Source organism: Lampetra planeri, unplaced genomic scaffold (genome assembly GCF_965212315.1).
Source record: "Lampetra planeri unplaced genomic scaffold, kcLamPlan1.2.h2 scaffold_580, whole genome shotgun sequence".
Classification (NCBI taxonomy): Eukaryota; Metazoa; Chordata; class Hyperoartia; order Petromyzontiformes; family Petromyzontidae; genus Lampetra; species Lampetra planeri.
The window spans coordinates 28245-44874 of record NW_027615403.1 but is presented as its reverse complement, the minus strand read 5'-3'; the positions used below and the strand labels follow the sequence as shown (position 1 = coordinate 44874).

The 16630-nt window shown below is 41.4% G+C and overlaps 1 protein-coding gene across 1 annotated transcript; it reads right to left on the bottom strand.

The window, feature by feature from the left end:
• Positions 1-275: 275 nt before the first annotated feature.
• On the bottom strand, positions 276-6035 carry LOC144741516 (nuclear factor of activated T-cells, cytoplasmic 1-like; the record flags this gene model as incomplete). Its single annotated transcript, XM_078624037.1, is given in 4 exon segments — positions 276-435; positions 2170-2726; positions 2728-3269; positions 5912-6035. Coding segments are annotated over 4 exon segments (1383 nt in total), but the record flags the coding sequence as incomplete, so codon positions are not given.
• Between the last annotated feature and the right edge of the window lie 10595 nt (positions 6036-16630).

The window sequence follows — 16630 nt, the reverse complement described above, 5'->3', positions numbered from 1 at the left end:
CTCTACTAATTGAGTCAGTATGCACTGCTGCCACTCCGAGTAAACTTTTGTAGCGATAGATTGACTGCTGTGTGAGAAAACATTAAAAAACAGAAACTTATACACTATGATGTAAAACTCAAACTGTTGAACATTTATATATATCACCTGAGCTTTTTGTGGCATATTTCATCTTTTTATCGTCATAATGTTACAATTTGAAAAATTAATTTCATACATTTGGCAGCTGTCACCAAATGTGAAAACATTGCTGTTTGCTTTGTTTGATGGTGTACCTGTACAACAGGGTGTCCTCCTGATAAGGCCTTCACTGCCCCGCGGCTGCCTTCAGTCTCGTAGTGGGCCCTGTGGTGGGACTTTGGCTGTAACTCGATCTGTAGGCTGTACGGACCAGAGCAGGATGGAAGCTGCCAGTCAAGAGCTGGTAGAGATGGGCTGCAATAACAGACACACGTGTTGCTATTCAGTGAAAGTAACAATATTTAACAATGATTATTTGACTTAACCCTGATTGGCTAAAGCATTCTTAGCTCAATGCCATGGTTTATTATTTCTTAAAAAAAACAACACGTGAGGTGTTTCCATTTTGCTTGGAACTAAAACATAGAGACACATGGAGAATGCATCTTTTTTTTTCTTTTTTCCATCCTCATTTATTGTATTCTATTCTTGAAATGAAGCATTTTTGTTTGCCAAAGTAGCAACTGTGAAGTTACTTTTATTTTTTTCCAAAGCCCCATTACTGCCAAAGAAGTCTAAATAGAAAGGTTTTGACCTTGCATTAAATTAGCCTCAATTTAATACACTATTTGTATAATCCAACTGGCTTGATCCATCATTTCATCATGGTCTGTAATCTAATCAACTCGTGCATTTCGCTGACATGTGTAGTACCTCGGGCTTGGGTAATAATTAGCGTCTCTTTTTCATGAGAAATAAATGAGAGATGTTTCAGTCCAGTGTGTTTTGTATTATGACAGGTGGGAACAGATACTGCAAGTTCTAACAATAAGTGACAGTGGGAGGACAGACATTTCTAGGGCATACAAACACACCTAATATGTAGTGTAATCACTCAGCCTGTTCTTTGATGCAAGGATTCTACATTCAAATTTGATAACTAAATAAATACAAAGTACAGTCGATCATGGCTTTGAGACAGTGGAGTTTGACAGTGGAATGGGGTCAGCAGCACACCCTGCCTTGAACCATGATATCTCATTCTCAGAGCTACAGCTGGCCTCACAGCTGGCCTTCACATCATTGTTCTCCATCTGAAGAGACAAAGCTTCCCATGTGAAGACCATAGAGATATCTAAACCAAAACAAACCTACAAGACAATATTTCTCTATCCCGGATGCCTGGTAAACGTAGAACCCCTGACCTGGAGGGTGGCTCGACTGAAACTAATCCCGGGCATATTTGTGGAACTTGCAGGCTGTTTGTTGACCCAAAACGAACTGATTTCCCGCCGCAGGGCTTTATCAGCCTAGTCAGTGCATGACATCAGGTTAGCTGCAGAAAGAGATGGGCCGATGGCGCGACAGACCACAGCGGCAAGCCGGCTGATTAAGCCCTGCTTCCCTTTCAGCCAGGGCTGTCACCTTCACTTCCTGTTGCTCACTATCTTAATCAAACACTTGATTTCCCCACAGGAAAGTGTGTTATGAGCTTGGGAATGCCATGAGAGACGTATATGAAAGATTTGTTTTTGTTTAAAGTAAGTCAATAATATTTCTTATTGTGTGTGTGTGTGTGTGTGTGTGTGTGTATGTGCATGTATGTGAATTATTATTGTTATTATTATTTGTGTTGTTTGTTGCAAAAGTGTCCTGCCTAGCGACTACTTTCTTTCAAATACAATTTGTGGGATATTTGTATTCTCACACTCTTTCAGTAGTAAATAATGTCAATTTTGGATTTTTTTTCCTTTCATATGGCCCTGTCAAATTAAAAACAAAACAAATCAATGGGCTGTATCATGATAAGCATTGTTTGAAATTTGAAAGTTCCTAATTCCTTTTAAATAACTGAATTATGGATAGACCTGTGTTTAACCGTTCTCTCGGAAAGTGGCATGTTCAGTGAACTTCAAAGTCACAATGTGTACTTATGGTTGAGCCATTCTGAGCTTTGGATGCAGCAGGAGCTGGAGAAGCTCAGCTTACCTGAGGTAAGGCTTAGGTTTAGACCAGGAGAATGGATGCTGTGGCACATCCAAGAACCCTCCACAGTAGTTTTCTTTCTTGAGGCTGAGGCGGGAAGTGTAGTCGTCATGGCAGAGCTCCCCCTCAGGACACAGGTCCTCACCACCAGGCTCCATCTTGAGGCTCATGGAGGGAGAGTGGTCTATCATAGTCTTACGCGTCTTGATTGGGATTCCCTCTCCCATGTCTACCACTCCGTCAGTGGTTAGCGCATTGATAGCGGCCACAATGGCAGAATTGGTGTACTGGTTGGCGTTGGCAAGCCAGTTCTCATCTGTGACGCTGACCCTAGGCGACCCATGTGGGGACGGAGTGGGAGACTGGGTGGGTGAACAGGATGTCTGACAGTAGGTAGCACCATTGAAGCTATACTTTCTCTTTCCCATGCAATTGCCATTGGTGTTGGTGTTGCCTCCGCTGTAAGAGGGCGAGTTAGGCCTAGAGCCACGTGGTTGAGAGGGCCAGACTTCCTCAGCCACAGCTCCTATCTGAGGGGACGTGGAAGGGGAATGGTGAGGGGGAGGCTACAGGGCCACTGGCGTGTGGACAGGACAAAAGTGAGGATGAACCTCTGGGAGAAACACAGGGAGATTGCCATGGGGAATTCTGTGGGGAGTTGTCATAGTTGTAGAAGCCAGACTCATAGGAGGATGCTTCAGAGTTACAGCTGCGTGAGGAAATGCTACTCGCAGGGCTGAGGCAGCTGGGATCACGGTAGCCATCCGCATTGGGGAGTGTCAGCGTCACAATGGAGTTCATGCCTCGCTTGATGATGTGGTTCTCGCTCTTGCTCTCCTCTACTTCATCCTCAGGGTACTGGCTGTAGGCGGTGATCTCAATACGAGGGCTTTCCAGGGCTGGAGCTCCATTGGGTCTCTGGCCGTGGGGCAGGTAATAGCCTGATGCATGGTTGTCATTTTGGACGCTGTAAGCTGTCTGGTGGCAGGAGGAAACTGAGATGACCGGACTGGACTGTAAGGTGTGATACTGGGTAGCTAGACAGGGGTTTCCCATACCAAGTGGAAGGGACAGGCTGACATTTGGTGTGTAGCTGAATGCATCTGAAAAAAAAATAAGTACATGTATTTTGTTAAAATCAATTATAACATACAACAGTAATATGCTCAGAGCCATCATATTATGGATGTAATTTACTCAGATGATATTTGCAAGCAATAACACTGCACAAATCTCACCAATATATCATGGAGTGACTGACTGACTGTCTCCTCCCTTTTTAACATCTGGAAAAGCTTCATCATCTCAAAGAACTTACTGTAGGCTGTTGCTGTGTCGCACAGCCACACTATTTGTTCATCTCTGGCTCTTTTTGGCACTCCTTGCTGTCATATATACTTGGCAGGCATTCCTCCGACAGTGCTGATGGATGCTTTATTTGATTGATTGTATCACTCAAAGAGTGAATTAGACCCTCCCCTGTGGAAAACTGACAGCACTTCTGCTTCGCTCTGAGCTTGTGATTAAGAGAGATCGCTGCAGCGTTACACATGGACTGAGGTGCACACACCAATGCGAGTAGGCAACACAAGAAAATCATTAACAGATGAGTACAACGGCACAGAAACGGCATATTCCATCAGTGCGCTTTTGCTGCAGTCGCAAAACTTTGTGCCTGCCTTTCATCAATAATGTTAAGAAGGGTAATATTGGTCACGGCATTCCCCTTCATGCAGTAACCACAATGCATCACATGAAATGATGAATCTGCCACTCATCACATAAGCATTCTAAAATTATTCTGAGACTATTTTCAGAATGTGATCATGCGTCAGACCAGTGTTGTGTGGGTTTGCTGATTAAATATTATAATAATCTGGCATATTAAATAGAATGCATTCTAAAAACCTGTATAAATGTTCACTCACAAACACATGCCACACTCACTGCTGATGAAGAAAGCCTGCTCACCTTCCACAGGTTCATGAGGAACACCTTGGCTGTACTCAAACATAAAGCTGAAGTCAAACTCTTGCTCATCCGGATAAGAAACTCATCTCCGCGGTTATGTTCGCAGCATAAGAGAGTCAACTCTGTGCCCACTGATGCTTTTCTCCTCTTATTTCCACTCCTCTAGTGCTGAACAGAAGATGATCTCGCCCACTCTGTGACACACCTGCTTACTTTAAGCATGACTGACACGGCAGCTGCTTTGTTCTTGTTTGAAATTGGAAAGTTGTGCTATCACATATTGCACCGCAGCTTACTTCACATCTTAACACCCACTCAAACACACTGGGGCTTTTGTTCATAAGAGTTGCTGTGATGGATGTTTTTTTTTTTTTTTTTTTTCCAGGGAACACACAAAAAAGCAAGACATAATCTGTGGGTCAGTACGTTCAAAATAAAAAATAAAATCTGACTGACTATTCCTCCAAATAATACTTCAACTGTCTGCACAGTTAAAGTACAAACACTGACTATCACATAGATTATCTTGCTCTTTCTGTCCTCCACAATTTTTCTCAATTATGCTATCAAGATCAAAACAGTCTCTCCCTTCAACCAAACCAGTGTGTTTAAAGAAGGGACGGGTTTATCCACAGGGATTGTGGTCTAAGCTGGGCTCAGACTGACAGGACCTCAGGGAGAGATAGGTGGTCACCCACAAGTTGTCTGCAGACTCTGAAACGAAGAACCCTGGGGCCATTTATTGCACATGGCTGAATCAGGGCGAAAACCCTATAAGAGTGTGTGTATGATTCTCCTGTGTATGTGTGTGTGTGTGTGTGTGTGTGGTAATAAAGAAGCACTCTGCATCCTGCTGAGGCTGTGAGTGGTTAAGTATGTCTCCTTGCCAAGCAAGCTACCCAACATCACAAAACACACATATCACAATTTTCTCTTGTTGACACACACACACACACACACACACACAGAGCGAGAGAGAGAGAGAGAGTCTGTTTCCAATTAAAAGACCTAGGACTGAAATAAATAATACTACAACCCGCACCCGTTTGTCTTGAACCTCAAAGACAAAAAATAAAACTGCCAAATCCACAAAAAGCCAATGACATCAGCGTTGGAATCCTCACTGAATAAAGACGTGACAGACTAGCGATGACTTCTGATGGACCAAATCAAATTTCACTACCATTAAAGCTCAATAAAAGAGGCTCCAGGCTTCTAAACTCAGACTGAATACGTTGCATCACCAAAAATCTGCCACCTGGATGTCTTATCCCTCACCTCTCTGTGCGTTTGGATCACACAGACTTTTTCTCATACTGTATGACAAGAGTGCTCTAAGTTGATGTGCGCTTCATTTAAAGGATACTGCTGATGTGAAACACCTGCACAGACACTTGGAGACACCTAATGGTGGATGGAGGCTACTTCTAACCACATGCAGTGATGCTCAAGCACAACTCACCTGATTTTTTTTTTTTATTTCATTGAGACATAGTTGTGTTTATGAAATTGTGAATTTCTCTTGGGAGAGCAATAAAGTATCTATCTAGTTAATTGAAAATTCAAGACAGCACAAATATGAATATCCCACTGTCCTCATACCTTGGTGTTTGTTAATAATTGACCTCAAATGACGACCCAACACAAACTGACAGCTGTTTTTACTGACTTCTCTCCCATTCAGTTATTGATGAACCCATCAAGAACAGACACAAAAAGAAACATTCAAGACTTGTCAGAAGCATGAAATACACGTCTGTAGGTTTTCATTTACCTTCTTCTGCAGACTTCATGTCGGCGGTGACAGATGTGAGAAGCTGGAGTTTCCTCTCCTGACCGACTGCTGCTGCTTCAAAGCTGAACTTGGAGTAGACGCTCACACAGAGTGGGTCCTGCATTCAACTGGCGATGCGCAACTTTGGCTTTCTTTCTTTTTTTTTCTTTCTTTCTTTTTTATGGACTGGAGGGAAACTACAGTTCTGCAAGTGCCGGTTCACTTCACGCAGCTACACATAGACGCATCATTCGCAGTGATGTGAAACCAAACCGGATGCGCAACTTAGAAACGCACCGCAGCGGGAGACGAGTGGACGCGCTGCTGAGGCGACCGAGGCGAAGGTGAGTTCTGTCTTTACACCAGCGCAGGTGTTGGAGCGGCTCCCCAGGTCGGTCGATGACGCAGAGCGGTTGTGTCAGAGGGGCCGGCTCCGGTGCTTTTTAAAGCAGGAAAATACCCTTCGTCCTCCGTCAGTGCGCCGCCCATCCATGGATGACGTGACCGGCTCCTGCAACCTTCGGCACCTCGATGTTGTTTTTTCCGCCCTGGGATCCCGTCGTGTGTGTGTGTGTGTGTGTGTGTGTATGCGTGTGTGTGTGTGTGTGTGTGTGTTCTAGTTGTGTACTACAGAGGAAATCGCAGCACCAGGTGGGTTCAGCAGCTGTGATGGAGCTTTGCATCTGATCACACAGATCAAATCTTCATCAGTTTGTCTGGGTGCCAGGAATTAATAATGAAACACACACACACACACACACACACACACACACACACACACACACACACACACACACACAATAAAAATTCTATGCCTGTTCCATACCATGATTCAGTGCATACTGTTTATAATGATGCTTAGAAGAAGCCAGAAATACATCTGACATCAGAGAGCCGAAGACATTGGACATAAGACTTTGATCATATTGTATAATCTAATGCTGAAACAAACAAACTACAGCGACAACTCCAAAAATAACAAAAAAAAAATCTAAAGCACCATTAGATTTTATTGATAATTCAATATGATAAATGTCTTGTTACTTTGGTATCCAGGCTTTGGTGGTACGACGCAGTGTCTGAACAATGAATTGTGGCTGGTCATCATCACAACCTACATTCCAAATATCAATCAGGCTATTGATTCTCCATGTTTTTCCCTTAGAGCTCTTCAACTGTGTGTCTGTGTGTGTGTGTGTGTGGGGGGGTACTCCCGCAGAATTAGCCAATCATCATATACAGTGACCACAACGGCCAACCTCATGAATATTAGCTAGCATGTGATTAAATGAACATCATCCAAAACATCTGACTTCACTTCCATATGTTTTCCTCATGTTTCAGGGTTTCAAACAAAATAAATATCCGAACCCAACAACAGCACAAACATACAGTGTTTCTTTGTTTCTCTGCTTTCAGTGGCCAGTGTTTCTGTTATACTTTGTGGCACGAATACTTGTCCCGCCTAGATCCTTCATTACACTCAGAGTCAGATAGGATAAATGGACGACACTTGTTTGATATAAATCCGCCAAAATGCCAATTGCAGTGACTTCTTAATTAGATCACATTTTAATTTGTAATGATACACATGACAATGCAGATAATTAGTACATGATTGCTTATTGTGACACAAACTCAGAAAATACTTTATTATGTGTACTATAGCATGGCAGTGATCATGAATTGCTGCAAACTTTAAATATAAGGAAAACTGGAATATCACTGATTGCTCCTGTGAGCGCAATTAAAAAGGGTTAGACAAGCAGTTGTTGATTGTTTCTGAATGCGGGCCAGATTTCAAGACTCCTGCAAGTCTGACGCATCGATGGCAAACCCAAAGATGATCACACATAATCAGAAGCAGATCTGCTCTTGGGGACAAGCGGGCTGTGGGGCAAGTGGTGAAAGAGTACGCTGTGTTTTCTTTGCCTACAGTAGCTCCCTGGCGTCAGCTGTGGCTTGGCTGATGTGCACGTGTGAGCTCAAAGATGAAAAAGCGGTATCACATACTTGAAATGAATTATGATGCAAAGCCGCATGCTGGAAAAAAAGGGGAGGCACAACTGATTGGCACTGTCAGCAGGATTGGTCTGTGCTAGATGTTGAACAACTCTAAAACCCTGTGGTGTGGCACAGTTAAATGGCTGCCTTATCTTGATGGATGCTGTGTTTCTGAGTAAAGAACCATTAGCTACAGTGTCTGTCAACAATAGTCAGAGCTCTTCAGACCACCTTTACAGCAACCGACATTATAGCATCAGGTCATTACACAGGATGAACATCATTTTTTTTTTTTAAAAAGGTAATCTCAAAACATGATTATGTATGTACTGGAAAGACATAGAGATGTGATCCTTTTTTAAATCGTACATTATTCCATATAAAACATTGTGTCAACGTTATTTATAAAGCTTTTTGTATTTTCCCAGAGGGCTGTGTAACTCTCAAACATATGAAAGTACGTAGCACTTCCAAAGACTTGATTTTTGTATGAAATAGTCTCATTTTGCATTAAACAAACATTTCAGGATCCTGTCATGAGCTCTTCGCTGTGTCTCAGGTTCAAATTCAAATCTCCACTAAAGTTAAAGTATACATGAGGTACGATTTTCATACCCAAGAACATCCATAGCGAGACTATGTTGACTGGCCAACATAAACTGTATCGTGACGGAGACTGGTCTTTGGAAATCAAAACCTACTAGATGTTCAAATCGAAGCAGTCACTGAAGACTCAAATGTTCTTAATATTTTACCTCTTTCAGTCTTACATTGTCCTCACTGATGGCTCAAACAGGTTTGTGTGTAATGTTTATATCCAAAAGAAGCCACCATCCTATAGATGGCTGTCAAACGCTCACTCGTAATCTCTTATCCCGGGGTGCAATGTCATTGCCAGTTTGCCTTAAGTGTTTCTGATTTAAGTTCTGTGTTGTGATTAATCCTAAAAACAACATTATAGCTCAACCGCCGAATTCTGGACGTGACATCTTATGTGGAAATTTATGGCGCTCCTACTACATCTGGACCCGTGACAATGCACGCACTGAGCAGCCACAACATGTCTGCCGAGAGCATTAGAGACGCGCTCAGATTTACGAGCGGCCTGCTCCCCGCTTGCACGTTTCACAGAAAATGATCATTGATCATGTCATGTAAACAGAAACATGCTGCTTTCATGTGTGCAAAGATTGAGTTGTTGCATTTACAGTATTTAGTCATTGCAGACAGGCTAGGTGATTGTGAAAGCACACACATTAGTATTTGTCTTGTTTGTCTTTGTACGGCTGTGTCTGTTTTTACGTGGTACATTGTGGTGCATCAGTGTTAGATAACTGAAATTCTTAACCACTGATGATATAATAAATGACAAGAGAGGGTTTTGCAGTAGGGGTGCTATAGTTAATGCCAGTCTGTATAATGTTTACTACCTGTGGTCTGGCCTCAAAATTGACACAGCCAAGAACAGTTTATAAGAACTCTTCATGAAATCATGCAATCATGTAAATGGACCAAAACTTGAGGTATATAACAAAAATCATATTGACAGCTAACAACTGACAGCAGCAAAACTGTGGTCTTCAGTGCATGAAGAATTCTACCAAGAGAAGAAAAGAGCTTAGAATATGGCCATGGCCACAAACAAAACAGATAAATCAAGAGGAGAAGTGTAACCAACTCTGGGTGAATCCCTGTCACACATCAACTTCAAGGCTGCAAACCAAAGCTCTTCCCTCAAAGTTGCACTGTTTTAAATCTCTCATCTTACAACATATAATTCAGGTTTGACATATCCAGGGAAATGTGCACACTGGCATCTAGGGCTTGCTGCACTGTTATTATCTATTTTCGAAGTTTTTCTTTGAGCTTGAATCACGCAGCCTTTAATAACTTCAAACAGTCCTGTGTGTGCGCACCCTGTTGATACACTTTAATTTCTCAGCCGCACCTCTTGTTACACCCTAAGACATCAGCAGCGACCACAGATGTAATTACTGAACGTGTTTAATTTTTCTCTGACCGGTGACGTGTTGAATGAACAAGTCTGCGGTTCCTGGCAACTTATGAATGGCTGCGGTCATTTGTGACTGCGGCGCATACGCACCACCAGTTGTACACACTCTTCTACTTCTTCTTTTCCTTTGTTAGTATTTCACTGCACATACTTACACAATGGAGAACTGCTTGGAGCTATCTTAGGCATGTCTGGACATTGCTGTATGTTTAGCCGCTGTTTTTTTTTTTTCTTCTTCTTTCAGATTCCTCTTATGAACAGGAAGTAACATACATGTCTGTCTCGTAAACCAAAGGAGCAGAGCTGTCACTGTCACATGACAATTGACTAAGACTGTGGGGCAAAACAGAAAGCAGAGAGGAAGCAGGCTGTCACAGCTGTTTACACAATGTCCTTCAAAAGGAACATTTCATTAATGGGTCCCCGGGGTCTTGTCCCATTGTTACAGGATTGATATTAGTAGTCCACTTACTGCTGATTACATGCAACTCTGCTTTATCATGAACAAATACAGAGGATATTAATTTTTACATGGATGAGACAAAACACGTTATAAATACACCCGTAGGCCAGACTTGATTGGCACAAGAGATCATATACCTCATCATTTTAATCTCATTTGAAACAAAACTCAACCATAAAAGTATGATTAAACTGCCCCATTATTCTCTAGAATACATATGGCTCCGTTGGGTTAAAACAACCGCACATTGGTATTTAACTAATGACCTCTTACTGCACTCAGAGTTGCTTCTTCGATGACCAGTTTTGCTGATGCTGTTAGTTGTGGTAAGCGTGCCGCTGTGAGTACAGTATCGTACCCACGTGTTGGGCTTATTCAACACCTGTGGCCAATAACACTTTCTGTAGGTCAAAGACCAATGAGACCATTTTCCCACAGTACTCTGAATACAGATGATTACTCAGGCAAGACATTGTCTGGAGAGGGTCAAAAACCGTGATACGAGCGCTGTTTCTTCTTCTGCACAAGTGTGTAATCCTGCAATCCCAATAATGGTTATAAGATTACGAGGGCGGATGGTTTTTATTTTTCTTGCCCATGACCGTCACATCTTGGTCCATTACAGTGATTTACATCCAAGTATATATGTCAAGGCCATATTTACTGCCGATTGTCTGCGCTGCATTAAATCGTATACAAATATATTGACCAGCACTGCCAGAGTACTGGTTAATGCAAAAGTGTCTCTGTGTCTTGAATCATTTTGTCAACTAAATATGGAGAGGTGATTTGTCACAGGCAGTCACTGTTTCCATTGGTGCCCTATTTAAAGGAGCAGTGTGTAGTATTTAGAAAGATCTACAAAAGGATACATTATTTATACATTTTTGTCTGTCGCTTTTTTTATTCATCATTCACTTTACATTAGAATATTCATACTTCTATTAGTTTAGAACAAGCTCTTGCTATCTGTTTGGGTTCATGTTGCATCTACAGGGGAACATTCAGGCTCATTGATAATGATTTGATTCCAGCCATGAAGGTTGTGGTTTTCCAAAGTATCTGGGACTTCCACAGTACAACAGCAACAATAGTAACAGTTACTTTGGCTATAGCTGATGAAAGAAAGAAAGAATATTACCAGTACTCATGAGGACTAAATATGGGATCCATTCCATAACCTCCTGAAGTCTGAGGAAGTCTCAGTTTTGTTGGAGCATTTGTAGACTTTTTTGTTTTGTTGTTTAATGTGAGGAGTTTCTCCAATTTCACAGCCCAATATGACCAGATCTTCCAACCTTTCTTTACCTAGAATGGTAGAAACATACATAGATTTTTGAATCATTTGTCCATGGCACTTGACATTTGTACACAACTGACAAATAATGCATCATATTCCATTAAATGCTCAAAAATTGAAATTGTGTATATTATTATGTTTATTATTATTATTATGTCCCAAAGGTGGAGGATAAGGTTAGTTAAACTGGTGGCTGTATTCATCATTTATTGTATTACTAAAGGGACATGACCAAAAAAAAAACAAAAAACAAACCTAAACTAAGAACAGAAAAAAAAAAGTTTGAAGTTTTGAATAAATGTACAACCTGGTTTATACACGTTTCAAATCAATTCCATGAGCTTTGAGGACAGACTGCGATCATAAGTACCCCGTGATGTTGTGTGGATATATGGTGTCTAAAATTTCACCCCCAAAATGTTGTTGATGTTATTAATATTATTTTAATTTATTGTCACAGCCTGCAGGTATATTTCTGGGGAGGTGAAAGTGACAGCACTGCACACTTTCAGACAGCGTCGGTATGTGCACAGCGCAATTCCACACAGAATTGTAAATCAATGTCAAGAGGGGACACATAGAAGCCAACATTCATTCCAACCTATCTTTAATAAGGCTGTATGTGCAATGCTGAAGAAAGAGGGGGTGTGTCTTTACAAAACTATCCACGTGTTGTTTCCCCTTTGAGAGGAGTTTGCACTCTCTTAAACTTTGCAGGCAAGTAGGGCACTGATACAGCATGAACCTTTCAGGGACAAGTTGACGCAGGAACGCAGCCATCAGGTTAATGTACTGCATTCTTTACCACTGGAGTTTGAGTCTAACGTGCAATATAAGTATGATTTTTACCCGACTGTCAACATAAAGATGCCAGAGGAAGTATGTACCTTTCAGTGGTTATGTTCAGGGCCTCTATGCGCACACAATGAGAGCTCGAGGCGCATCATTCCCTTGGTGTTGGTAATGACATGCAGGCCGATAAAATGATGGATCGCTTGAACCCAGATTATCCTGCAGCAAGTCACACTGAGGCCAAAATCAGTCTGACAGTGGTTCTCAAGAAAACAGAACCTCTGCTGGACATTTACGTGATGGGGTCAACCGTAGGATCAACTTCTGTGTTCGTCCTCTTTTTCAAGAGTCAGTGCCTTCCATTTTTATGGACCCTCCGATGGGATCCCCTCCTCTGTTTCCTGATGTTTGTGTGAGTTGCTTGGAAACACCATGGCAGCTGTCCGGCTGGCAGGGATGTTTTTTTTTGTTGTTGTTTTTGTTTTTTTACTGGTGTGACTTGGGGGATTTACGTTATCAGTATATGTGTGGAAGACATGTTTGCATCATTTTGTAAATTACCTTCTTTAACCGAGAATATTGTGTGAGACTGATTATTTCAAAATATTTTGTCTCTATTCATCTTCAGTTACCATCAATTGTACAGTTTTTACTTGAATAATTCTGAAGCTAATTTGTTGTCTTTTGATGTGGGGGATCACACAGAACTATCCAGAACAAGAAGAAGAAGTAGCATATCACTACAGATGCAGTATGATAAACTGGAATATCTTGAGTTCTCAAGTTGGAACAGGCCCAATATAAACCAAATAATTCAATCCTAACAAAGCACTTAAGAGCAGCTGAAAATTTGTATAATAGGTGAAATGTGAATAAATCTATTAAATGTGAATAAATCTATTTTTGGGACCGTTTTAACTTTCCATCTTCCTGCCTGGTGGATAGTGGATTCATAAATTAACATTTAAGGAATGGACAAGTAAAATGGCTGATAAACCCCAGAGGCCCTTGAAACCACAGTTTACTGAGAGAATGAGAACGAAATGGAGAAGTATCCTGGAAGAGAGTTTACATCCATTCCTCTTTCATTTTGGACTCATTCTTTCATTCAAGTGATTTACCTGCGATTGAACACGTCCACTGGGTCCATTTTAAGGTGATATAGCAAAATTATTGGATAATCCTCTTCAATTTAACAACATTAAACATTCACATGCATTCTGAACAAATGCATGTTTGAAAGTATTGGTGTCATTACCAATATAACATAATTATGAAACAATTGATTGAGTGAAGACATGGTTATCCTTCTGTTTGGTTATGAAGTTTGTTTGAAATGTGCTCACAGCAACAGAGCAAACAAATCCTTGTTAAAAAATGTTGTGATTCACATTGTGTTAGTCACACCTTGCCTTTGATTCACCCCCATCTGGCACCGATACGACTGCAGCGAGAATGGATCACATGAGGGAAATAAGATTTTTCAGTTTGACCTTCAAGTCTTAACGTTATCTGTGTGTCGATTGCACCAGGCTATTTTCTGCTTTTACAAAGTTTAACAGCAACTGCACACACATTTGTAGAGCATGCAATTAGAGAGTGTTGTATTCACACAAGTCACAAGAGTGTATACACCATTCAAACACATTTCAGGTTAAAATGCACCACAAGGGGAGGACGTGCTGCTGTCTTGTTGTTCTCTTCTCTCTCACCACACAGACTTAAGTGTCTCTACGGCCTCTGGAAACCTGATCAGGTGGTGTGTTTTTCACTTGAATCCTACAGTGGTGTTCCTGACCTCAGACACTGATCCCAGGCAGGAGGAATACCCTGATGCTGCAGTTTGGGACCTCTGCGCTGAAACCAAATAGTATAATCGCGTAATGAGGGATCCCTCTCCAGGAAACACACTCGAGTAGGAAAACTGGCTGCTGCTCCTGCTGATAACTTGCATAGTTTATTGTAAAAACAAAATCTGAGTAAGTAATAGTTTCAGCTGTCAAATTACAATATTCTCATCATGGGACTTCTTTTTTGTTTGTTTCTGAGTTTCGGCTGCCAATGTTAGTCATATTTGCTCCTAGTGGGGGAAAAGAACATTTTTCAGTTAAAACGTTATCACATTTTGCTTTGCAGAGTGACTCAAAATGTGATGACTCACAATTTCCAATGGATTGGACTACGAGGGAGTGATTAATGAAATGTTCAGGAAAGAACTGCGGCGCACGTTTCTCTACGTTCAGACAATAAACAGGATGTCTCCTGCTGCCCTGTCCAGGCTGCTGTCCAGTGTTAGCATTTACTTTCAATGGTCACCGCACAGTGTGCACTCCGTGCTGGTATTACTATGTATACTCTGGTGTTTTCTAACAGGGCTTGGCCAGCGTTGCGGTCATTTCTGTGTGCATAGATAAAGTTCACCATACATACAATACAATCATACAGTTTGTTTACCTTGTATTTGGAAGAGTGTATTATCCACAGTTTACTTTGAGGGAGCACCATTTGTTTTTTTCACAGCACTCATATGCTACAGAATCTTCCATGATGTGATCAACCTACACACACACACAAACTCCCCCCAACAAAGTTATAGGATTGTGAAAGCCTGCATGTCTTCATGGTTTGTTAGCTTGTCAGCCGTGGCAGCAGGAGGCAGTATTACTCAGTAGCTCCAATGTGTCACAATCTTGCCACTGCTTTGGCTTCTGGGAAACCGCCTGGGCACATAATCACTGTCCAGTAAAAGAAAATCAGCGAGCGTTGGAAAATGCACAAGCAAATCCGAGAAATGCACACATGTGCACGAGAAAATGTATGAACATATCGACAGTTATTTACTGTACACGGCGCACATCTGTGCTCACCCGTCAAGAAGGCTTTGTCACCAGATATAATGGTCCTCTATTCTCTCAGATTGTGGTTAGATGTGTAAATACATCTGGACAATATAATTTCACACATCATCACCCCCCCACACACACACACACCCACACCCCGTTTCTCCCAACCCACTTCTCTCTGTCAGAAAATAAAGCTCAGGTCTTGTCAGAGGGAATCCCTGCTTGCTTGGCTGAGAAAAAACACTCTCCACGCTGGCCCCTCCGCATAATTCATTTCCAACTGTCTGAAACCACCCTGACCCAACATCCAGAGTGACTCAGTGCCTCGACATCCCACACTTCCCAGAAAGCCATGCGAGGCCATGAGTAGGGAGACCTCCAGACAGACAGACGAGATTTCCCACCTCAGCACTGGTTGGAATCTGCCTGCAGTCAGAATGCATCAGTGCGGTGTCCCCTTGTAGGTTTTACAGAAATCTGATCTTGAATTAGGAAAATTACTTCTGGATGTATTTTCTTATCATCACATGAGCCAAATATTCAGAACAAACTGCAGACTTTATAACCCATAGACCATTTAGGTTTAATACTTAAAGACCCCGTTCTGTGTGTTGATTTGTGTGTGTGTGTGTTCCAGAAACTGATTCATATGTTTGTTACATAGCCAATGTTATTGGTAAATGGTGTTTAAATTAATACGGGTCAAGGGTGGTCCTGGTCATTTCTTCACCGGGTGACATTATTGGGTTGTTGCTGCTATCTGCTGGGCTACATATGTATTGCACTATATTCATACTTTGAAAAAGACATCGTATACTTTCTGCACTCTAACCTGTATTGGAAATAATACTACTAATAAAAAAGAATGAATTTTACAAACCTCAAAGAACATGTTTGTATTTTAAAGGCAATGTTGTTCATTCAAAGTTGCTGAAATGAACCATGTCACATTTCCTCATTGTTAGCATGGATATACATATATGACATTAACATATTAACATCTATGACACATTACAAAGTGAATACACCATCATACAACCAGGTTTCTGAAGTCTGATTATACGTGTATGTACTGTATATACAAACACTCAAGGTCTGAAAAGAAACTGTGAGTTTTGCACCATCTAGTGGAGAACATTAAAACACAGTAAGTGCTATTCCTTCATGACTTTCTTCTTTGATCAGTGAATGGTAATATAATCACTCATTGTCTCACTTTATTTGAATTTGGTTCAAGTCTGACGTCCTTTGTACCCTCTCTCACAGTTCAGTGAATAGAAAGGACCAAAGCAGCATTTATAAA